Genomic DNA, 24,012 nt, shown 5'->3' on the forward strand with positions numbered 1-24,012 from the left:
TAACAGGGAAGCTAAACTGGGCAAACAGGGAAGCTAACTGGGCTAACAGGGAAGCTAACAGGGCTAACAGGGGAGCTAGAGGGGACAAGAAAAAAAAAGGCAAACTCAACATACACAGTCTGTGCTGGCTGGGGTCGTAGACTTGGTGGGGTCGTACTGTTATGGTTTGTAACCGACCCCAATTGCACAACACAAGACAGGTATGATGGTTTGCCAAGAAACAGATATTTATTGAACAACAGGGAAATACAGGGAAAAGGGCACTGTCCCTTTAAGGGAGAATCACAAATACAGGAATATAATATGAGGGGAAGGAAGGTGCCTTTAAGAGGCGGGCAGGAAAGGGAACACTAAGGGAAAGTTAGGGAACGCCTAAGGGAAGGTTAAGGGAACGCCTTGGGACAGAGGAACTAGAGACTAGGTAAACCAGGGAACAAAGGAGAACTAGGGAGAGAGGACTAGGGACTAGGAGAGCTAGGGATAGAGGACTAGGGACTAGGAGAACTAGGGATTGAGGACTAGGGACTAGGAGAGCTAGGGATAGAGGACTAGGGACTAGGAGAACTAGGGATTGAGGACTAGGGACTAGGAGAGCTAGGGATAGAGGACTAGGGACTAGGAGAACTAGGGAAAGAGGACTAGGGACTAGGAGAACTAGGGACAAGGAACTAGCTGGAACTAGAAGGGGAGAACTTGGGACAGGAACTAGGTGGAACTAGAAACAGAGGGGACTGAGGCCCGCGGAGGCGGGCTGGGGTACAGGGAGGAAACTGGGGACTGGTGGGAAAACATCTGGGCCGCTCTGCAGGACAGAGGAGAGAGTTAATGCACAAAAGGGAAAAAACAGAGCAGGTGCAGAACAGTCCAAATAACAAAGTGAACAAAGTAATAATATCTTCGTGTGACAAACACACAGGGGGAGATGTAAAGTCCAAAAATACTATTCTAAGTGAGAACCAAAAACAGAGGCATTACGCTGGGAGATGAAATGTCCAAACTAACTAACAGGGGCAATACGCTGGGAGATGAAATGTCCAAACTAACTAACAGAGGCAATACGCTGGGAGAGTGACATCACAATCAAAACTCACCCAGGCGTATGCGTAAAGGTACAGGAACAGCAGCGGGAACGGGGGCAAGAGGCATTACGCTGAGTGAGTGACATCACAATCAAAACTCACCCAGGCGTATGCGTAAAGGTAAAGGGGCAGCAGCGGGAACGGGGGCAAGGGCACTACGCTGAGTGAGTGACATCACAATCAAAACTCACCCAGGCGTATGCGTAAAGGTACGGGGACAGCAGCGGGAACGGGGGCAAGGGCACTACGCTGAGTGAGTGACATCACAATCAAAACTCACCCAGGCGTATGCGTAAAGGTACGGGGACAGCAGCGGGAACGGGGGCAAGGGCACTACGCTGGGTGAGTGACATCACAATCAAAACTCACCCAGGCGCATGCGTAATGGTACAGGGACAGCAACGGGAACGAAGGCATCGCCACCGGGGCGGCTGGCTGTCCGAGCCGAGGGAGAGAGTGCTGGAACAGTGGCGGTGACGAGGGCATCGTCCACCGGGTAGCCGCTGTCGGAGCCGAGGAACAGAGTGCTGGAACAGTGGCGGTGACGAGGGCATCGTCCACCGGGTAGCCGCTGTCGGAGCCGAGGAACAGAGTGCGCGCCACACCTTGGTGTGCGCGTCGGAACAGGGAGCTGGAACAGAGGCGGTGGCGAGGATGTCGTCCACCGGGTAGCCACTGTCGGAGCCGAGGAACAGAGTGCGCGCCACACCTTGGTGTGCGCGTCGGAACAGTGGCGGTGGCGAGAGCGTCGTCCACCGGGTAGCCGCTGTCGGAGCCGAGGAACAGAGTGCGCGCCACACCTTGGTGTGCGCGTCGGGACAGTGGCGGTGGCGAGAGCGTCGTCCACCGGGTAGCCGCTGTCGGAGCCGAGGAACAGAGTGCGCGCCACACCTTGGTGTGCGCGTCGGGACAGTGGCGGTGGCGAGAGCGTCGTCCACCGGGTAGCCGCTGTCGGAGCCGAGGAACAGAGTGGCGCGCCACACCTTGGTGTGCGCGTCGGAACAGAGAGACGCATCGGGGTGCGTCTGCGAGGAGGAGTGTGCCAAGCAGGAAGGTCTGGAAGATGCGCATCTGTGCGCTGGTACGGAGGAGCGTGCCAAGCTCGAAGGTCTGGAAGATGCGCGTCAGTGCGCTGGTACGGAGGAGCGTGCCAAGCTCGAAGGTCTGGAAGATGCGCGTCAGTGCGCTGGTACGGAGGAGCGTGCCAAGCTCGAAGGTCTGGAAGATGCGCGGCTGCGCGCTGGTCTGGAGAGCGTGCCAAGCTCGAGGGTTCTTGGAAGATGCGCGTTGCGCGCTGGTCTGGAGAGCGTGCCAAGCTCGAGCGTCCTTGGAAGATGCGCGTTGCGCGCTGAGGACTGGAGAGCGTCTGCGCTGGTCTGGATGTGCGTCAGGACGAACAGCTGCGCGGGGGTCTGCAGTGGAACGCTGGGGTGCCTCCCGTGGAAGTACAGGGAGCGCAGACCAGTCTCCCCCACAGGCAACGGCGACAGCTGGCGAAGACTGGAGCAAACATCTCGACGCCGGAGAATGGAACAGCATAGGCAGACAGAGGATCTCCCGAAAGAGTCTAGATGTTTAGAGAATATGACTCGGCAAGTATACAACACGACCCCACGCCAAAACGAGGGGAAGCGCCCTCGTATTTAAAGCCCACAGGGGGACTAATTAGCCTGCCACCACAGGTGCGAGAGATAATAGAATATCAAACAGGTGTGGCCACTAAGGGTAAAGAACGAGAGGGTGGGGGCTAGAGAGAGTGAGTAGGGAATTCCTAACAGTAGGCTTAAAGAAGACAGAGAATAGGGAATTCCTAACAGTAGGCTTAAAGAAGACAGAGAAAAGGTAGTGAGCAGCGGGCAAAACCTCACACATACTGTAAGTCAGAATATAGTTAGCTTAAAGTACTAGCCTAATTCATTTTTGTACAAATGATAGCTCTACACATAAAACACAGTTTTCCTAGGGCTGGGGGATATGGCCAAAATATCATCACAATACCTTTCTTAGTTTTGAAAAAAAATACACAGTATGTATATTTTTTCAATATATATATATATATATATATATTGTGGATGACGGGTATAGTGAAAGTCCATAGATTTGCATGGATCCATGTCGTATACCTTCATATTCGGTGTACCTGCCAGCCCCAGTTGGAACACTTCTGATCTGTCATATAAAAACTATTTGACTGAACTCTTCACTGGAGATGGGAGACGGTCAGCTTTTAGCTCAATATCCGATCCTTCTCTATTGTAGCTTCCTCACTTCAGGGCTTCAATCCCACCATCTCAGAGCTTCCTCCCTGGTTCTCTGGTTTCCTCTGCTTTCACTGCCCAGGCTTAGGTGTTTTTGTAAAAAGAAAATGAAACTATTCAAGAGGAATATGTAACCTAGACTGTTTTGGAGATTTAGCCAAGGTGTTATTTGGGGGTTCCCATTAAGGATGTCCCGATCACGTTTTTTTGCTCCCGATCCGATCCCGATCATGTGATTTTGAGTATCTACCGATACCGATATTTCCCGATCCGATACATTTTTCTTTTTTTCTTTTCTTTTTTTTTTACTTTTTGTTTTTTATTCAACAAACATGACCATGTTCACGTCTTAAACTCATACTGAGGCCTTAGTTTTGGTTTTAAATTGCATATCATCATTCATTTATTTATTGTCACACAGAGCAGAAGAATTTTGCCAAAACAAACCAATAGTATCCAGCTGCAGAACGGCAGAACAGCCACACTCTCAGACCCAAACGCATTTCCTTTGATTTACATTTACATTTACATTTAGTCATTTAGCTGACGCTTTTATCCAAAGCGACTTACAAGTTCTGTACGACAAGCCATCAGGAAGGGCACAACTCTATCAGCTGAGCAACAATGTTCATCAAAGTGTTGAGTGCTACAGTGTAGTTTAGTTTATTAGGACAAGTGCATGACAGTACGGTTAGTTAGGGTTAGATTTTTTTTTTTTTTTTTTTTTTTTTAATTCAGATTTAATTATACATCAAATGATTTATTAAGTTAACTTTTCACCTGGATAACGTCAACATTCAGGGTGAATGTAATGTGAGAAACTGGGATTAAAAAAATAAATAAAATAAAAAAAATAAATAAATTGGCTCTGAGAGTGTGGCTGGTCTGCCGTTCTGCAGCTGGATACTATTGGTTTGTTTTGGCAAAATTCTTCTGCTCTGTGTGACAATAAATACATGAATGATGATATGCAATTTAAAACCAAAACTAAGGCCTCAGTATGAGTTTAAGATGTGAACATGGTCATGTTTGTTGAATAAAAAAAAAAGTAAAAAAAAATAAAAAAATTTAAATGTCAGATATTTAAAAAAAAAATGCCGATCCCGATCTTCGGAAAATCACGTGATCGGATCGGGACATCCCTAGTTCCCATTTAAATGAAAATACAGAGGCCTAATGTCGGCACTGCGCAGAGATCAGCCCAATCTACAGCAAGATCAGATGTATTATTAGCTAGGAAGCCACATACCAATGTGAGAAATGTGTTCACAACTTGCATCTGCCCTGATAACAGGAAGCATGTTAGATAGCCCCGCTGGCCCGCTCCCCCTGCTTTTTATGTAGAAGTAAGAGTTATTTTGCTCAAAGTCCACTCCAGACGAGTTTAAACCAATTAGGGGAGAGTGGGGTGAACAGTGCCACTTTTTACTTAAAGTGCCTTTAAAGCAAGGGGATTACAGTAATGCCCCCAACTAAAATATGTACATATAGTTTAGGATGTTGTGCATCCCTGGGTACAATCACTTTGGATATTAAATAAACTGTTTCAGAAATATAGCTTTAGAAAAAAAAGTGGTTTTGTGGCACAACTTGCCCCCGGTGCGGGGTAAGTTGTGACATTAGAGAGAATACACTGGGGTAAATTGTGCCATTGATAATTTGACGTAAAACAGATAATTTTAATCTCAAAAGCGGTAAAAGCATCCTGCAGATCTTCATCTCCTTTCCAACCTGACGTATAGTCTTCCCCTGTTGCACCTCTTTCACTGCTCTTTCCAACTTCTCAAGAGGAGTTGAAACCCTGTCTGTCTTCCGTTTGTATATCTGCGTGGCATGATGGATTTTGGTCTAAAATTAAGAATATCACATAGTTTTAGTGATCAAATGTAAGAATACAATGTACAATAACAATAAATTACAATAAAGTAATATATAGTTAATAATTATAAATTGGGGCAACTTAACAAACAGAACACCTGGCACAACTTAACCCAGGCCCTTTGGCACAAATCACCCCAAGCCTACCATTTTGAAAAAAATGCATCCCCCAGCTGTTTTGAGCTAGCATCATGCTAACTGTATAGACTCATGGTGTAGCTTACTAAAGCACTAAAACATGTGTGAACTGTTTTCAAAGTTGTCTATAATTGTTCAAACACAGCAATAAAAAAACCTTGACCATACAAATTTTACTCTGGAGGACAACAAAAAAAAGCACTTAAATGTGCTTACCTCTCAAGCCAGGTGTCTCCCTTCTCTGCAGGTTGAGTGAAATGGATGCCTCTTCAAAAATATGTTGTCACATGACCAACTTCTTCTATGGTTTTCTAGATAACAGGGGTGGCACTAAATGCCCCTTGGCACTGCTCACCCCACTCTCCCCTATGGCACAAGAGACGTGATGGGGTCAGAGGGGTCAATTTACCACATTTCCTGGACATGGAGCCTATAGCTTTGTAGTTCATACTAGACAGAAAAAGTTCAATCAATTGAGAATATCCAATTCAAACCCGATTAACACACACACACACACACACACACACACACACACACACACACACACACACACACACACACACACACACACACACACAGGTCTAAATAGTGGTTGTTCTCTCTAACATCTAGGGACAGCATGTGATGACAGGAGGAGCATGTTCAGTGCTAGGCTCACTCTACCCAAATGCAGCACTGAACGGCACAGGAAGTCCTTCATTCCAACAGTCATCAGACTATAGCACTGTGCCTCACTGCATCACTGAGCACAGAGCGGCAGCTCAATAGTGGCAGGAGGCCGCGACTAGCGGTCTCCAGGCTCCACAACAGGGGGCAGCGACGGCTGCCAGACATTGACCTAGGACTAATAGGAACCCAAGGAGGACAATAACACTACCTGATGCATACTGCACCTTATGTGACACTGTGAATACTGTGAATATATATATATATATATTTCAGTTAGTTAGATAGTTAATTATATTGACCAATTTGTGTTGTTTTTTATACCTGTACCCCCCCCCCCCTTCTCCCATGCTCAGTATATTTTTTACTGTATTTATTTACTGTATATTTTATTTCATTTTTATTCTATTTTACTCTACTCTTATCCTAGGCAACTTGATTTGATTTGTGTTATTATTCTAATTTGTGACCTGTCCTGTCTAAATGTTTAAATGTTTAAATGTTGAGCGATTTGCAGTGTCAAATTTCCCACGGGATAATAAAAGTATTTACATTTAGTCATTTAGCTGACGCTTTTATCCAAAGCGACTTACAAGTTCTGTGCGACAAGACAGCAAGAAGGGTATAACTCTATCAGCTGAGTAACAATGTTCATCAAAGTGTTGCGTGTTACAGTGTAGGTTAGTTTATTAGGACAAGTGCATGACATTAAGGTTAGTCGGGGTTAGATTTTTTTTTTTTTTTTTTTTTATCATTTCAGATAATGGTTGAAGAAGTGAGTCTTTAGTCGATGGCGAAAGATTGGACGGGATTCGGCTGTCCTAACTGGATGGGTAGTTCATTCCACCATTGTGGGGCAAGGACTGAGAATAGGCGGCTTCTCTTTGATGACCCTCCGGGAGCTTGGATAGGAGTAGATCTGAGGCGGCCAGAAGATGCAGAGCGTAGGGGTCTTGAGGGTGTGTAGTTAGAGACCATTGACCGGAGGTAGGCGGGAGCGGTTCCCTTTGCCGCACGGTATGCTAGGTCGAGGGCCTTGAAGCGAGGGCCTTGAAGAGACTTCACTGAGAGCGAGATTGATCACTGAGGTCCAACCAACAAATTGAACGTATACACAGCATTTCCCATTGTGAACAATCTTATTTGGAAACATGACACACAGAATAATAGTATTTAGCGTTTTATTTTAAAACAATATTTAATCATATGATTATAGATATTTTTAGAGAATAAATAAATCCAATGAAGTTGCCAAGTTCACAGACAACTCCGCTGAGGAGGAGGGAGCATAGACTATCTTCGGTGCGCCGGGAGCCAAGGATGTTGACTGACCCAGTCCTGCTACAGAACCAGCACATTGACAGAAATAAATGACAAGCTGACCCGACATTAAGCACTGTAATGACTGAAATTAAATCAATTTCAGCAGGCCAACTCTGCGCTCTACAATGCCTATTATGTGCGCTCGTCATGAGCCCGTGGTTCTGGTCAGAGTCATTATGGCTTCAGTGGATAACCCTGATCTGCATTTAAGTGATGTTTTAGATACCCCAGTAATAACATTACAATTGAATTAAATACAATTAGGCCTGAATGAGACTCCGGCCACCGGCACATTATCAGCCAAAATGCGCATTGCAGATTATCTGTACATTGACCGAGTGGAATACCGTTCACATTACTGGATTTGTTTATTGATGGAGCAAACTCTGAGAGATTGTTCACAGAGGCGCTGCCGAACCAAGATATAATATGATGTGTATAATATAATGTGTGTAGAGGCATATGATACAATCTATTTTGTTGTTGGTATTAGGTAGCCTATATGAATTACATATAATAGCAGCCAGCCCATAGCCTACATTATGCAACAGTAACTTGCGCATATATAATAACACACAGCCCTGCAAAGCCTGCATACAGTAAACTAACTTGATCATTAATCTAGCTGTTGTATCTTTACGCTTATGAAAACATTAAATAATATGTATAGGCTATAGGCCGTCGCTTTAGCCTATATTCTCAAATTGCATTTAATGGCTATCCTACTCGAGTCCTCGATATCCTCGCGGACGGACCAGTATACCTTTATATCATATCATATTCATATTCATATTCATATCATAGTTTACTCTATCAGCCTACCAGCATGTAATACGTTCTTTGTTAGAACTCAACTCGTTATTATTTTGCGCATAGATTGCAGAAATACGGGAACGTTTTGATTTAGTTGTTTTAAATCTTTTTATTTTTCATGAGGTTTCACATTCAATCGACAGATCTACAGACTGTTCAGTGTCACTCTCATGAAAATTTTTTAACAATTTTCCTTGTGCTCCCCACTCAATCCATTCTCCCATCTCTCACTCACACTCACACACACTGGGACATACACACACGTACACGCGCACACACGCGCATACAGGCATACACACACACACATACACACATACACTTGCCCACATACACACAAATAAACAATTAGACAACAAAAAAAAGAAAATAATAATAATAAAAATAAAGTAAAATAAAATAAAATAAAGGGACAGTAGGTAAATCATAAGTAAATAAGTAATAAGGAATAAAAGTGCAAATGTCGGTATTGTAAACAGTGACATTTTTTTAGCACCCAGTTGCTCACACCCGCTTATCGATGGCTACTCCGACAGAGAAGGGTCCGGGCCGCTGCGTGTTCAGCTCCCTTTCCCAGACCCGACCCCGTGGGGGCAGGGTTTGACAGCCATGCGCAGGCAACCAGGCACTTATACGCAGCCAAAGAGCCTCAACCGATCAGCTAATCTAATCTGCTAAAACTCCACGTCTGTTATATTAGATATGACACATTTATAGGACTACATTATGAGTTTCCAGTTGAGTATAGAGTGGATTCCAAAGTTCTTGAAATAAGTGACCCTGGTTGTGCTTTTCAAGCGTTATCTTTTCTAAGGGAAGAAACTGAGATATTTGTTCTATGAACATATTGAATGTTGGTGCGATTTCATTTCTCCATAGAAGAAGTATACATTTCTTTGCAAAATATGTTATGTATACCAACAGTCTGCATTTCTTTTGGTCTAAGTGGCAGTTTGTTATATTATTTAATAGATAGACACATGGTGATAACTCAAATTCCAACTCCATGACAGATTTAGTAAATAAGTGGATCTTGTTCCAGAAATGCTTCAATTTGCTACATTGCCAGAACATATGCAGAAATGTTCCTTCTTTAATTTTACATCTTGGGCAATTTGGTGAGTTTTCTTTCGAGATTTTGTGCATTTTTACATGAGTAAGGTAGAATTTATGAATAAATTTGAAATTACTTTCTTTGATCTTATTGCTTGTAAAGGGAAAGAAAGTTCGATCACAGATATCTTGCCAATTGTTTTCTTCAAATTTCGTTGCCAGGTCCGTCTCCCAGCATCTTAATAGAACTGGGAAGACTGTTTGGCATTCATTAGTTAGAATTTCATATAGTTCACTGATTTTACCTTTAATTGTGGATGAGGTAGTTCGTTTTTCTTCCAATTCTGTCATTTCAAAGCTTAACTTGTTTTCTTTAGTAAGTGAACTTAAAGTGCTTTGAATTTGCATATATTTTAAGAAGTCTGAGTTAGGAATGTTGTATTCTTCTCTTAGCTCCTGAAATGCTTTTAATTTCCAGTTTTTATGAAAAAGGTCTTTAAGTTGAGTTACCCCCAAGTGTCTCCACTTGTTTATATCAGTTGAATGAAAATATTTTTTTAGGTCAGGGTTTTGATGAATAGGTGAATAAACAGAGATGCATTTAGTTATGCCAAACTTTTTAGAGCAATCTTTCCATGCAGATAGGGTATTCACAACCGTGAAATATTGCTTTATATTTTCTATTTTGTCAAAATTCTTTATAAAAAAAAGAGAGTTTAGAGGTAAAGGATCAACCTGTCCCGCTTCTATCTGTATCAACCTGTCCCGCTTCTACCCCATTCAAAAAAGTGCTGATTATCTAAGGGATTGTAATATCTAGTCCTATAAGCTCAACTGATAAACTGGAGAAATCCAGTGACTGCTGTGAAAGTGCATCTGACAACAAGGGAAAGACCATGTGACGGCTTGGAAAGACAGCTGACAGGAAGGAAAGACCCCAACGGGGCTGTCATGGACTAGCTATCCATGATGGCAGGCTCCGTCGCTTAATTAAGTGCACAAAAGCCACCCCTCATTGCTACGAAAAGTCTAAAGAGAAAAACACCCCTAGAGTCTGCGAGAGCGGGGGCGGAAGATGACTCATCGGCTGACCACCCGGTAACTGACCCTGGAACGACGACGAACCAGATAATCGGCACATCAACTGAAGGACAGGAGCACAGAGTATGTAGCTGTGGCTGGTCCAAGGTAACATCCATCAGAGGCCTACGAATACATCAAGGCCGGATGAAGTGCTTGAAGAAAGTGAGGCCGGGATCTCGCATTGACCATTATCTTCTGAGAGAAAGGTCAAGTCAGGCGAGTGAAGCTCAGCGGCAGGATTTAACCCACAGTCCACCGAGCATCAGTACCCCGGCTGAAAGTAATTCAAGCACATCAGAGAACTTGGGACCAAGTCACTTGCAACCTTCTTTGGAGCTGAAAGAAGAGCATCGAGGGGTAAAAGCAGAGGGGGGCACACCTGGGACGCCAGGTGTTGCCGTTGAGCCCTTCGGAGGTGTCGTGGGCCTGTCAACGAAACACCAATGAAGGAGGGTGCCCACCTGAAGACCCCAGTGAAGCTTTTACCTCTACCCCATTCAAAAAAGTGCTGATTATCTAAGGGATTGTAATATCTAGTCCTATAAGCTCAACAACAGTGTGAGTCTGGTCCTCCCAATGACCATGATACTATAGTTTGAAGTTGGGCTGACCTGGGCCCTGTTTCATGTACGTGGTTCAACTAAGTCGATCAACATGTCCATTATCCAGCTTCAGTTAACCCGATGTTCAAAGCCGGGATTTTCCTGTTTCACAAAGGAGGATTCAGTCTCGTTAACTCAAGCCAGACTTGAGAGTCAGGCTCAAGTCAGGCTAGATGCGCGCTCCCGTTTTAGGTGGAAAGCCAGCACGTATCGATGGCAGAGACCCTGATTCTCAACGGCATTGATTGATTAATTGATTTAAGACTTTATTGACAGATTGCAATAGGCTCAATCGCCTCGCCGACAAGTTAAATGCGTTATCTATAGGCTAATTCTACGTCCCTCATTACCTCAATCAATCAGATTATATTTCTTTAAACTTGCCTGCTGGATTGAATAATCAAATGAGATCTTGCTAGCGAAAATAACTAGTTAACTGTTATACAGAATTACGAGACGGCTTTCTTGCCCATTGATTGATGTATAGTCAATATTTAACTTATCTCCAATGTGGTCCAACGGGTTGTTCTTTTGACTTCCACACGGACGACCCGGGTTCAAGACCGGGGTCCTTCTTTTTGCAATATAGGAATAATTCAATTTGGTGCACGTTGAGAGCTATATAAAGAATGACATCCTCAATGCATGTAGATTTATAATATTTTAACTTAAAACCAGGCTACTTTGGCGTATAATCATTAATATTATATTCAAAAAAATCATATTGGAAACACGGGGATTTGAACCCCGGTCGGTGGATTGGGAGGCTTGAGCACTACCGCTGGGCCACAGAGCCAGATGGGATAAATTCATTGTTTATACATTAATGAACGAGAGACCCGTGTTTAGAATATCCTTTGTTTTGAATGAAGTTTATCTCTTTATCCTCATTCATTAATGTGACGTCAACGGCTCATTCAATTTCTCAAATCCGTCAAACAGCGCATCTCATCAGACATCTTAATCCCAGTTACAATTAAAATAACCACATCATGTGTACATCGCACGAGCGAGCGCCACCGTCGCCACGGTATATATAACGTGCATTATTTAGGACAAAGTGAATTTAATATCAGCATTTTGGGTCTATTTTACATTTCAAAAGCCCCCTCTGGAAGAATGGAGCACAAAAACGTAATTCAGAATGGTATAATGCAGATCGTAGACTGTGGGAATAGTTTCAGGAAACGGGCTGTCACTTCTTTGCGGGGGCGTGGCGATAGTTCAGGCTAACTTGAACTTGAACTCTGCTTTCGACCAGGCTCAAACTTTTGGATATGTTGTCATGGTGATTTGGAAAATCCAGGTACATGAAATCGGAAAGTCAGGCTAACCCAGTTATCCAGCTAAAGTTATCCGGCTAACTCGGTTATCCCGGTACATGAAACGGGGCCCTGTAGTAGTGTTGGAGATTGGGAAGACCTAGACCACCCATGGACTCAGGTTTCATAAGAGTCAGTAATTTAATCCTTGGTTTTTTATTGGACCAAATAAATTTTGAGATACGTTTATTCAATATGTTAAAATATGTTATAGATAGGTAGCAGGGTACATTTTGAAAGAGAAAGTTCAATCTCGGAAGGATATTCATCCTGATGACGTTTATCCTTCCTAGAAGGGATAGGGGTAGTTTGTCCCATCTACCTAGATCTGTGTTAATTTCAATTGTAAGAGGAGTGTAATTTTTTTCAAATAAATCATTTAATTGCGGTGTAAAGTGTACTCCCAAGTATTTGAAGCCTCCTGGTGACCATCGAAATGGGTAGGATTTCTGCATTTCTTTTGTTGGTTTCATATGTAGGAGACATGCATTAGATTTATTATAATTTATCTTGTATCCTGAGTACTTTCCAAATTGTTCGATTGTGTTATACAGATGTAATAAGGAGTTTTCTGGTTGCTCAATGTATAGAACAATGTCGTCAGCATATAAAGATATTTTGTGTTCAACCTTATCGATATACACTCCTTTTATGTTAATGTTGTCTCGTACAGATGCAGCCAAAATTTCTATTATTATTGCGAATAATGAGCTCGACATTGGGCACCCCTGTCTTGTTCCTCTCATTAAGAGAAACGGATCAGATGTATTGCCATTAGTAATAACTGCTGCTTTTGGAGTTTGATAAATTGCTTTAATCCACTGGATAAAATTTGACCCTATATTAAGTGTTTGCAACACGTTAAAAAGAAAGTTCCACTCGACTCTGTCAAAAGCCTTCTCTGCATCCAGAGATAGGAGTAGAGAGGGCCTCTGTTTTAGATTCAAATGATTGGTTATATTTAATAACCTTCTGATGTTATCGGTAGCATATCTTCCCTTAACAAATCCAGCCTGATCTGGGTTTACCAATTTCGGCGTGATGGTTTCAAGTCTTTTCGCTAATGCTTTGGTGATAGTCTTATAATCATGATCTAAAAGACTTATAGGTCTGTATGATGAACAGTCTAGTAGATCCTTACCACTTTTATGCAGTACTGTGATGTTTGCCAAGCTCATTGTTTGAGGAAGTGCCTTGTTGCATCCAAAGTTGTTAATCATTCCCATAAAAATGGGTTTCAAGTCATTCCAGTACTCCTTATATAGCTGTGCCGGGAAGACATCTGGTCCTGGACTTTTGTCTATAGGCATTGAATTAATTGTTGCTAGTATTTCTTGTTCGGTAAAGGGTGCATTAAGACTCTCTTGATCTGATTCTGAGAGCTTTGGCATTTTGATACCTTCTAAGAATCTATCCAGTTCCTCCTGTGTGTAATTACTTTGAGATTTGTATAGTATATTGTAATACTCCTGGAATGCCTGATTGATTTCTTTTGGATGATGTGTGATGTTGCCCTTGAACCGAATTGCTTTTATAGTCCTTTCGGCTTGTTCTTTTTTTAGTTGATGGGCTAATAGTTTACTGGATTTGTTGCCAAATTCATAGTGTTTTTGTCTAACCTGATTCATTTGTTGCATGATTATATTTGTAGTCTTGATATTTAATTTGGCTCTGGCAGTTACTAAATGTTTCCAGTTGTCTTCTGTTGCTGCAACTTTATGGAGGGCTTCGCATCTTTCAATTTCTTTTTCTAGTTCTTTTGTGTGTGCGATTTCTTCCCTTTTACTAAATGATGTGTATGAGATAATAGTGGCTTTTGCAGCTTCCCAGATTATGTTTGGGTCCATGCTAGGATCATTGTTTTCATCTATGTAATTTTTAATCCATACCTTCATTTTTGATCTAAATGTTTCATCCCTCAGCAATGAGGTATTGAATCTCCATTGCCTACGAGTGAACTTTTCTCCATCCAGACGAACGGTCAAGTCAATTCTCGCATGGTCTGATAGTGTGATTGGATTGATACAACAGTTTTTTACCATGTGAAGATGTCTTGAGTAGATCAAAAAGTAATCAAACCTAGAATATGAGACATTGGCGTTTGAATAGTAAGTGTAGTCTTTAACCTTTGGATTTAGTTCCCGCCACACATCAACTAGGCCACTTTCTTTGCATAAACCTTTGAGTACTTTTATGGACTTTGGTTTGTTACTTTTAGACGGTGTGGTCTTGTCCATCTTCTGATTCAGTGCACAGTTAAAGTCTCCGCCTATGACCCCAAATCCTTTGCAGTTTTCGTTGAAAAGCAATACCATATCTGACATGAATACAGGGTCATCTGCAGTGGTGCAGTGGCAAATTGACAGTAGGTCAAACGCTCCACGCGCGTTCCACATTGATGTGGCATAATTGCGAAACGTGTTTAGTCCCTTGTTTGAGCCGAATCTGGGTTTTACATGATTTGTGGAGCTCCCTCTGGTGTTGTGATCGTGGTATTCACTGACCTTTGGGAAGTATTTTGACATGTACATGGGTACCTTGGTCGCGTAGTGTATCTTGTAGACCAGGCCCATTGCAAGTTGCTGTACTCTGTCGTCTACTCTAAGCCATCCTAGGTTGTCAAAGTGGGCAGGGGTGAGGTGGGTTCTAGGAGTCAGGTCAAGCAGTAGTCTGACTAGCTTGTTTTGAGATGTTTGTAATTTGTTTTTTAGTGCCTTTGAGGTGCTTTGGTACCATGAGGTGCAAGCATAGTCGTAGTACCCTTGAATGAGTGCTCCTGCTAGAGTCTTCAGGGTATTCTTGTTTACCAGAGAGGAGATCCGGTACAAGAATCGCGTTCGTTGGTTGACTTTTTTTTATTACATTGGATGCCATTTTGTCACAGGAAAGATTAGCCTCTAGGATGGAACCCAGGTAGGTAATTTCATCTTTCCTTGTGATAATATTGTCACCCACTGTAACCGAGAAGCCGTCGGTCTTGCTGAGTTTGTTATTTGAACCGAAGAGAATGGACTCTGTTTTGCCCATGTGTAATGATAGTTTGTTGTCGGCGAGCCATATGCAGATTTTGCCTAGTTCCGAGCTGAGGGCTTTTTCAACCTGTAACTTGTTCTTGTCAGAGACCAGCAGGGCTGAGTCGTCCGCAAACAGGAACAAGTTGCAGTCACAAGCTGACGACATGTCATTTGCATAAATTAGGAATAGTAGCGGTCCTAGTATGCTTCCTTGTGGAACACCACAGCTCACTGTGAGGGGGGGGGATAGGGTACCGTTTACCTCCACCATCTGTTCCCTCCCCTCCAGGCGTTCCACATCAATGTGGAACGCCCTACCCAAAGCTGTAAAGGAATGTGGATCACTACCCACTTTCAAAACCACTCTCAAGGGACACCTACGGGAGACTGCAATTCAAAACTGGCCCCTGTAAATGTCCTAACCCAACCCCCTCCAATGTACAGTCATTTACCTAGTATGGTTTTGTCAATAGTCCAATGTACAATTTTACTTGTTTGTACAGTGTCCCCCCCCCCCCCCTCAATGTACAGTTTTGCTTGTTTATACAGTGTTTCTCCCCCCCCCCCCCCAACCACCTCCAATGTAAATTACCCAGTATGGTTGACAATATCCCAATGTACCAACCCCCCCCACACAACCCCACCCAACCTCCTCCAATGTACAGTTTCTACATCAAATGTATATACTCCCTTTTCTTGACTCCTTCTGTATCACAAACAGTACTGTATTTGCAAATCTGGTATGTCATAAATGTATAGATGTAGCAGTATCATATATGTCCTGATGAATTGAAATTGAAAATGGGGGACCCTGATGTAAACAAGACGAAAGTCTTTCTCTGGTCTGCATCCCCTTAACAATTGTATGTATTGAGCTGTACTGTACTGTACCCATTCTGCAATCTGTTAATAAACTTTTCAATCAAACTTTTCAATCAAAACCGCTGCTCTGAGCGTGCGAGACAAACAATGTAACCGTTCTGATGCACACATCACAGCCCAGCTTATCCCACCTGGCTGTTGCGCCCTCCCTCTGCAATTCGTTCCCTGCATACATGATCGCCGACATGCAAAAAGGTCTTCGACCACCCTCCCGGGGGCTCGGATAGTTCTGCTGGCTTGTTCATATATTCCTTTACTGCGAATTCAGCGTCCCAAACCTATCCCAGGCAGGGCGCAGCCGCTGTGTCTATTTTTTTTACCAACGGATTTCCAGTTCCGCGTTGACGCTTCCAGGCCGCGTCTATTCGAATCCCAACCGGTTCATGCGTCGGCTACACGCTGTTAATAACACTGCATTATCGAGACAGCGCCCCTATGACGATCTGAATTAATTCCAAGAGTAGGGTAAATCTGCAGTGCCGCTTCGCTCTGTGACATGAGTAGCCTCGGTTACAAATTTGGAATAAAATCCAAAACAACCTTGCAGTTGCAGTTACACTCCCATCCAGCAGGGGGTTCCCGTGTCCTTGTGCGTACACAACGTTGATAAATGAGGGCCCCTGGACTTATACTGACAAATATATTTGAAAGTTATAGTCTTTTGAAAAAAGGATCGGTGAATCCTGGCCTGTTGAGATGATGAACACAAAGACTGATAACGACACAAGCGCAGCATGAAATATTGTGGATAACTGTAAACCAGGATTAACAATATACAAAAAAAAATATATATATATATTTAATATAAGAAAAAAAAGAAAAAAATATATCGGGGGAATACAAAATCATAGAACTATATTAATGACAGGATAATCAATCAAAACAGACAAAAGTGTTTTATGACCAAGACTCAGCTTTTAAACTGTGAGTCAATATTGGGTCTCATTTCCGAAATTTTTCAAAGAGTTATTCTGGAAGACTTATCTTAGAACCACTGAGACAGAATCAATGACAAGTTCACTCTGAGTCCTGAACGTGCTGGTAATATGTCTTAAGTGGCTGAAACGGTCGTGCAAAATTATATGATCTGATATCTGCTTGGAGAATGGCATTCTGTCTTAAACTCGAAAGCGTGTTCTCGTTCAGGTCATTTGCATACAAAACAACGCCTCCAGAGCTCCTTATAAGGCAACTAGTGACGCAGCTGTGTGAAAATGGAATGGCGGAAGTGCTTTGCGAGTCTTGCGAGCCATCAAAACTAGATTAGATTAATGTATTGGCATCATATACAGCTCGTGGTACACCTGCCGCAGCGCGCGCGCACACAACCTATATCAACCCCCTCCTATAGCTATATCAACCCCCTCCAATGTACAGTAAATGACCAAGTATGGTTTTGTCAATATTCCAATGTACAGTTTTGCTTGTACAGTGTCCCCCACCCACCTTTCCTACCCAACCTCCTCCAACAGTTTCTACGTCAAATGTATATACTCTCTTTTCTGGACTCTTTTTGTATCACAAACAGTACTGTATTTGCAAATCTGGTATGTCATAAATGTATAGATGTAGCAGTACTGTCTATCTGTATGTCGTGTGTCATATATGTTATGATGAATTGAAAATGGGGGACCCTGATGTAAACAAGACGAAAGTCTTTCTCTGGTCTGCATCCCCTTAACAATTGTATGTAATTGAGCTGTACTGTACTGTACCCATTCTGCAATCTGTTAATAAAGTTTTCAATCAATCAATCAATCAAAGGTCTGTCCCATTGTATACCAATCAATGGGATACATTGCATGTTGACCTGCATTCTTTCAAATGTATATAATGAATCATTAAAACATGTGTAACAAATAAGAAATACAAATTCCACAGAAGGCATTAAATAATTATAATTTTTTTAATCATTTCACAATAATTGCATAATTGTGTTTGAATATCTGAGTAATTAAAGTAATTATACATTTGTCCAAAATAGCTGGTTCAGATATGGTCAGCTCAGATCAGATCAGCTCAGGTCAGATCAGATTAATCCATATTATTTATTTTTCCGACATCAAATAACGTAATTTCTTATCGTACAAATATTGTCATATTTATTTGAATTATGATTAAGTAATTAATTCCAAGGAGGCCTGTAGCGTTGACGTGAAGGAATCACTATGAGAACACAGTCTGTCAAGTTAATACAATTTTAAATTAGTCAATCAATCATGAGATTTGATCGTGGCTGAGAGCAGATTTAAGAGTGCTGAGGAGCTCAGCCACGATCAAATCTGATCTCAGTAAAATTTGGGGACTCCCGCTCCCAGCCCTAATATGTCTTAAATGGGCCGAAATCTGGCTAAGACGACATTTTTTGTCGTAAATTCGTTCGGGAATGAGACCCATTGTTATTAGCTGCATTGCTTTTACCCTTTTTTCTTATTCTCTGCATTGCTTTTATTCTGTTGAATTTATGCAAATGTTATGTTGGACTGCAATTCTTGTATGAAAAGTGCTATACAAATAAAGTTTATTAATATTATATTATTGTTTGCTTTTCTTGGCAATTTCAGTCACATTGGGTCTCATTCCCGAACGGATTTACGACACGAAATTTGCTCTCAGGCAAATTTATGCCGATTTAAGACATATTAGGGCTGGTAGCGAGTTTCCCCAAATTTCCCTGAGATCGGATTCGGCCGTGGCTGAGAGCAGAATTTAAGAGTGCTGAGGAGCACACTTATGATTGATTGACTTATTGAAAATTGTATTAACTTGACAGACTGTGTTCTCCATGTTCTTAACTCATTCAGCGACAGTCACGATGATAGTCGGGTTAACTCGCCATCGCTTGAGCGCCAATCACGAGTATAGTCGGGTTTTAATCGTTATTTCTTTTATTAGCGATATCCATTCATTTTCATCCATCCAGCCTGATGTTATCGTTATGAATGGGTCTGAGCACGCAAAAGGGCAAATACCGCCCCCTACGCCTTCCAGCTGGTATTGCACTCCACTGGGAATGGTGTAGTTTCTTTTCTGGGATGATCCAAGCCGTGCGGGCGTAGTTTAAATACTCAGGCGAGGTAACCTGTTTCAACGATACATCTGTGAGGCTGCCCCCCCCCCCCCCCTCAATATGCAATGCTGTTGAACGTGGCACGGACCTCCGCGCCCAGTACTTCAAATGGCGATCAGATAATTGGATTATTTCTTCTGCATTACATCAGATACAAGGTAAGAACACTGTATATAAATTTGATTGTTGATCTGATATTTATTTCTACCCCGATCAACGCTGTCTTTTGTGTGTGTGTGTGTGTGTGTTGGCTGTGTGCCGTTGAGTGGGAGGAGGCGGTGGCGGAGCCCCGCGGTCCAGGGCTCTTTTAATTTTTGCATGAGGAAGGATAATAATGATGATCTAGCATTGATTTCAGGAAGATTCGATAATCAGGCGAAAAATTACAACGTGTTTAGTGTATTCCACTAAAACGCTATTATCGCGTCTTTCTCTGGAATTACTCAGAAGCACCCAAAGTTATACTCATATTCAAAACGGTATAAAACAGAAATGTACTGTTGAAAAAACAATCCGTTTTGTACATGTTGACTGGAAGCAACTCACTGATAATCGACGGGTGTATTAGACCCATAGCTATAATTTAAGATATATTTTAAGCACTCGCAAATCTCGCAGTGCCCCCATTGACTTACAGCAGTGGCGTACTAGCGCCATCTCGCGGATTAAGCTCCGGCGCTGAATGAGTTAATGGCTTTATTTGGGAGGAAACATAGTGATTCCTTCATGTCAACCCTACAGGCCTCCTTGGAATTAATTAATCATAATTAAATTAATATGACAATATTTGTACGATAAGAAATTACGCAAAGCGCTTCCGCCACCATTTTCACACGGCTGCATCATTAGTTGCATTTAATGAGCTGGACAGGTGTGTCTAAACCCTCGACTTTTCTCGATTTCATTTGCACACGGCACAGAGCCTGCCTTATAAGGAGCTCTGGAGGCGTTGTTTTGTATGCAAATGACCTAGATGGGGGACGCGCATTCATGTTTCAGAGCGGTGACATTCCTCATCACGGTATCTCAGCTGTGATAGTTTGAGCCACTTAAGACATCTTCCCCATGCGTTGGGGACTCAGAGTGAACTTGTCGTAGATTCTGTCTCAGTCGGTTCCAAGATAAGTCTTCCAAGAGAACTCTTTGGAAAATATTCGGGAATGAGACCCATTCTCCTTTTCCATCTGTTTATCTGTCACTTTTTCTCCCTCCTCCTCAGACGGCATCTTTCTCCCCAGCTCTCCGTCTGTAATTACCATTCCTCCTTAGATCGCTTGCCTCCACCTGTGTATTTACCTCTCTCCCTCTCTCTCCCCCCCCAGATGCCTGCCTGTACCAGTGTGAGAGCATGGAGGAGGGAGAGGACGGGGAGGACGGCCGTGGGCTGAAATTTGACACAACGGTACGGAGGACAAAATAAAGTGTCTAGTTTTCTAGTGTTCTCTCTTCTCTCCCACACTTGGACCGACTGTGTGACCCCCCCCCCCCCAAAACACTTTGATCTATTCTAGAAGACCAGGGGTCAGATAAACATGATTTATTCACAACACACTGGCGCTGCTCTGATGGCTGCCTTTCTGATCGCTCCGACGAGACTGTGCTTTATTTTGTTAATTTTTATAGTATTAGGAGTTTTATTTGCACCAACTGTTGGTGCATTATATGTGTATGACCGTCAGTCAATCATTGACATTGGATTAAGAAAAACTTACCGTTTGGATTGCTCTCTGGATCGGATCGCTGAACAGCAGAAATGGCCCGCCGAGATCCTTTGTTATGCCGGCCATGGCCAAGACCAAAAGCCGCCGCGAAGACGAGGAAAGAGAGCCGGGGTCCGGAACAGACTGAGGTCCAAACGACACAGAACCACATTGCCCAGCATATTGTTGGCCAATGTGCAATCGATAGGAAACAAATTGGACGACATCAGAGCAAGGATCCAATTCCAGAGGGACATTCGGGATTGTAACGTCCTCTGTTTCACAGAAACTTGGCTGAGTCCAGATGTCCCGAACCACGCAATAGAACCGGCAGACCACTTCTTCGTTCTCCGCAAAGATCGGACGGCAGAAGAGTCACTAAAGACGAGAGGAGGCGGCATTGCCTTCATGATAAACAAGGAGTGGTGCGATTTAGGCAACACAAAGGAACTGTCTAACCACTGCTCCCCAGACCTGGAGTTTATCACGATAAAATGTCGACCCTTCTTCCTCCCAAGAGAGTTAACGTCCATCATCCTCATCGGAGTGTACATTCCACCACACGCGAACACTGGGGTCGCACTTTCAAAACTTCACGACGAGGTAAACAAACTCCAGGCAGCTAATGTTGACGCTGCCATTTTGGTCTTGGGGGATTTCAACAGCGCGCGTCTTAAAAAGGTGCTGCCGAATTTCTATCAGCATGTGACCTGTGTTGGCTGTGTGCTGTTGAGTGGGAGGAGGCGAGCCATATGCAGCCATATGTCCCACCAGAGGCGAGAACATATTAGACCATGTATACTCGCAATTTAAGAATGGGTACAAGTCACAGGCTCTTAGTCCATTCGGTAAAAGCAGTCACGCCGCCATCTTTCTTTTGCCAAAGTATAAACAGAGTCTCAAGCGAACGCCGGTGGTCTCGCGAGACTCGGTTAAGCGTTGGGCCGTGACGTCAGTGGAGTCACTCCAAGCAGTGCTGGGAAGCACAGAATGGAGTGTATTCCGTGATAACACAGCCAATATTAACGAATACACCGAAACGGTGATTGACTATGTCTGTACTCAGGTAGAAGTAATAATCCCCTCCACCAAAATTAATATCTACCCAAATCAAAAGCCCTGGGTAGACAAATCCGTCCGTGAGGCTCTGAAAGTGCGCACATCAGCATACAACACCGGGCTGGTGACAGGCAACATGGAAGAACACAAGATGGCAAGATACAACGTCAGGAGAGCAGTAATAGAGGCAAAACGGCGTTACAGGGATAAAGTTGAACTTCAGTTTGAACAGGCTGACTCTAGAGGCATGTGGCAGGGCCTCAGAACAATGACAGACTACAAAGGAACCCCCCTCAAACTGAAGAGTGACATCTCCTTAGCAAATGATCTCAACTCCTTCTATGCGAGGTTTGAGGCTGTGAATAACAACACCAGCCTACAAACCACGGCAATGGGGGGGGGGGGGTCTGCTGATGGAGACTCAGTGTTCAGGGTAACAGAACATGAGGTGAGACGGATCTTTAAAAAAGTGGATATCAGGAAGGCAGCAGGACCGGACGGCATCCCCGGCCGCGTCCTAAAAGTCTGTGCCGACCAACTGGCCCCGGTATTCACTGACATCTTCAACCTGTCCTTGGAACAGGCCGTCATCCCCACCTGTCTGAAGAAGTCCACCATCATCCCTGTACCCAAAAAATCTACGCCCGCTTGCCTCAACGACTACCGCCCTGTAGCCCTCACCTCCATAGCCATGAAGTGCTTTGAGAAGCTAGTGAAGGGCTACATCTGTTCCTCCCTCCCCATCAACCTGGACCCTCTGCAATTTGCATATCGCCCCAACAGGTCCACGGAGGACGCCATAGCCCATGTGCTGCACACAGCAGCATCACATCTGGACAAGAGGCAGGGGAACTATGTGAGAATGCTGTTCATCGACTACAGCTCAGCATTCAATACCATAGTCCCCTCCAAACTCATAGCCAAGCTCAGGGACCTGGGCTTGAACTATGACCTGTGCCAGTGGGTCCTGGACTTCCTGACGGGCAGACCCCAGGTGGTAAGAGCCGGCAACTGCACCTCCTCATCCATCACGCTCAACATAGGGGCCCCCCAGGGCTGTGTTCTGAGCCCCCTCCTCTACTCCCTGTACACACATGACTGCGTAGCACAGCGGAACAACAACACCATCATCAAATTTGCTGATGACACAGTAGTGGTGGGCCTGATCTCTGCCAACGACGAAAGGGCCTACCTGGAAGAGGTAGAGAACCTGTCACAGTGGTGTCAGGAGAACTGCCTCTCCCTGAACGTCAGCAAAACAAAAGAGATGATTGTGGACTTCAGGAGGTCGGGGGTCAAGGACTACAGCCCCCTCAGCATCGACGGGGCACCAGTTGAGAGAGTGAACAGTTTCAAGTACCTCGGAGCCCACATATCCGAGGACTTGACATGGACCACACACATTGACAGTGTTGTGAAGAAGGCACAACAACGCCTCTACTTCCTCAGGCGCCTAAGGAAGTTCCAAGTCAGTCAGAAGATCCTTAGGAACTTCTACTCATGTACAATAGAGAGCATCCTGACCGGCAACATCACCTCCTGGTTTGGGAATAGCACTGCACAAGACCGTAGCAGACTACAAAGAGTGACACGTTCAGCCGAACGCACAATTAGAGGGGGGCTTCCCACCCTCCAGAACATTTACAACAAGCGGTGCAAGGGGAAGGCTAAGAGAATTATTAAGGACTCGAGCCACCCGAACAACTGCCTCTTTGAACTGCTGCCGTCAGGCAAGCGATACCGGAGTCTTATGGCGAGCACAGAAAGACTCAGAAGGAGCTTCTATCCCCAGGCCATCAGGCTGCTAAACGAACAATAATCGTTAAACGAACAATAATCACTATGCAACAACCATCAAATGCACACAGCACACACACCCACACGCACACACTCACTCAAACAAACAACACACTGCAGCACCCACTCTCCACACTTTAGATCACACAAACACACTTACACTTTATATTTATTGATAAAGGATTTGCACTACAACTCGTACACCTACTGTGAATTGTACCTAAACTGCACGTCGTCCATTTATGCCTTGCACTATATAGCATTGTATATTAGTACAC

The 24,012-nt window shown here is 43.7% G+C and overlaps 1 protein-coding gene across 2 annotated transcripts in view; it reads left to right on the forward strand.

Annotated features, from left to right (window-relative positions):
• The first annotated feature begins 20,503 nt into the window (after positions 1–20,503).
• Positions 20,504–24,012, forward strand: part of LOC311224813 (cyclic AMP-dependent transcription factor ATF-6 beta-like) — a 106,986-nt gene continuing 103,477 nt past the window's right edge. For both annotated transcript variants that reach the window (XM_084309939.1, XM_084309940.1), the window contains exon 1: positions 20,504–20,580. In XM_084309939.1, the coding sequence (XP_084166065.1) occupies positions 20,527–20,580 (54 nt within the window). In that variant the 5' untranslated portion in view covers positions 20,504–20,526. The remainder of the gene's footprint in view (positions 20,581–24,012) is intronic.

This window comes from Notolepis coatsorum (assembly GCF_963971535.1).
Source record: "Notolepis coatsorum genome assembly, chromosome: 3".
Lineage (NCBI taxonomy): Eukaryota > Metazoa > Chordata > Actinopteri > Aulopiformes > Paralepididae > Notolepis > Notolepis coatsorum.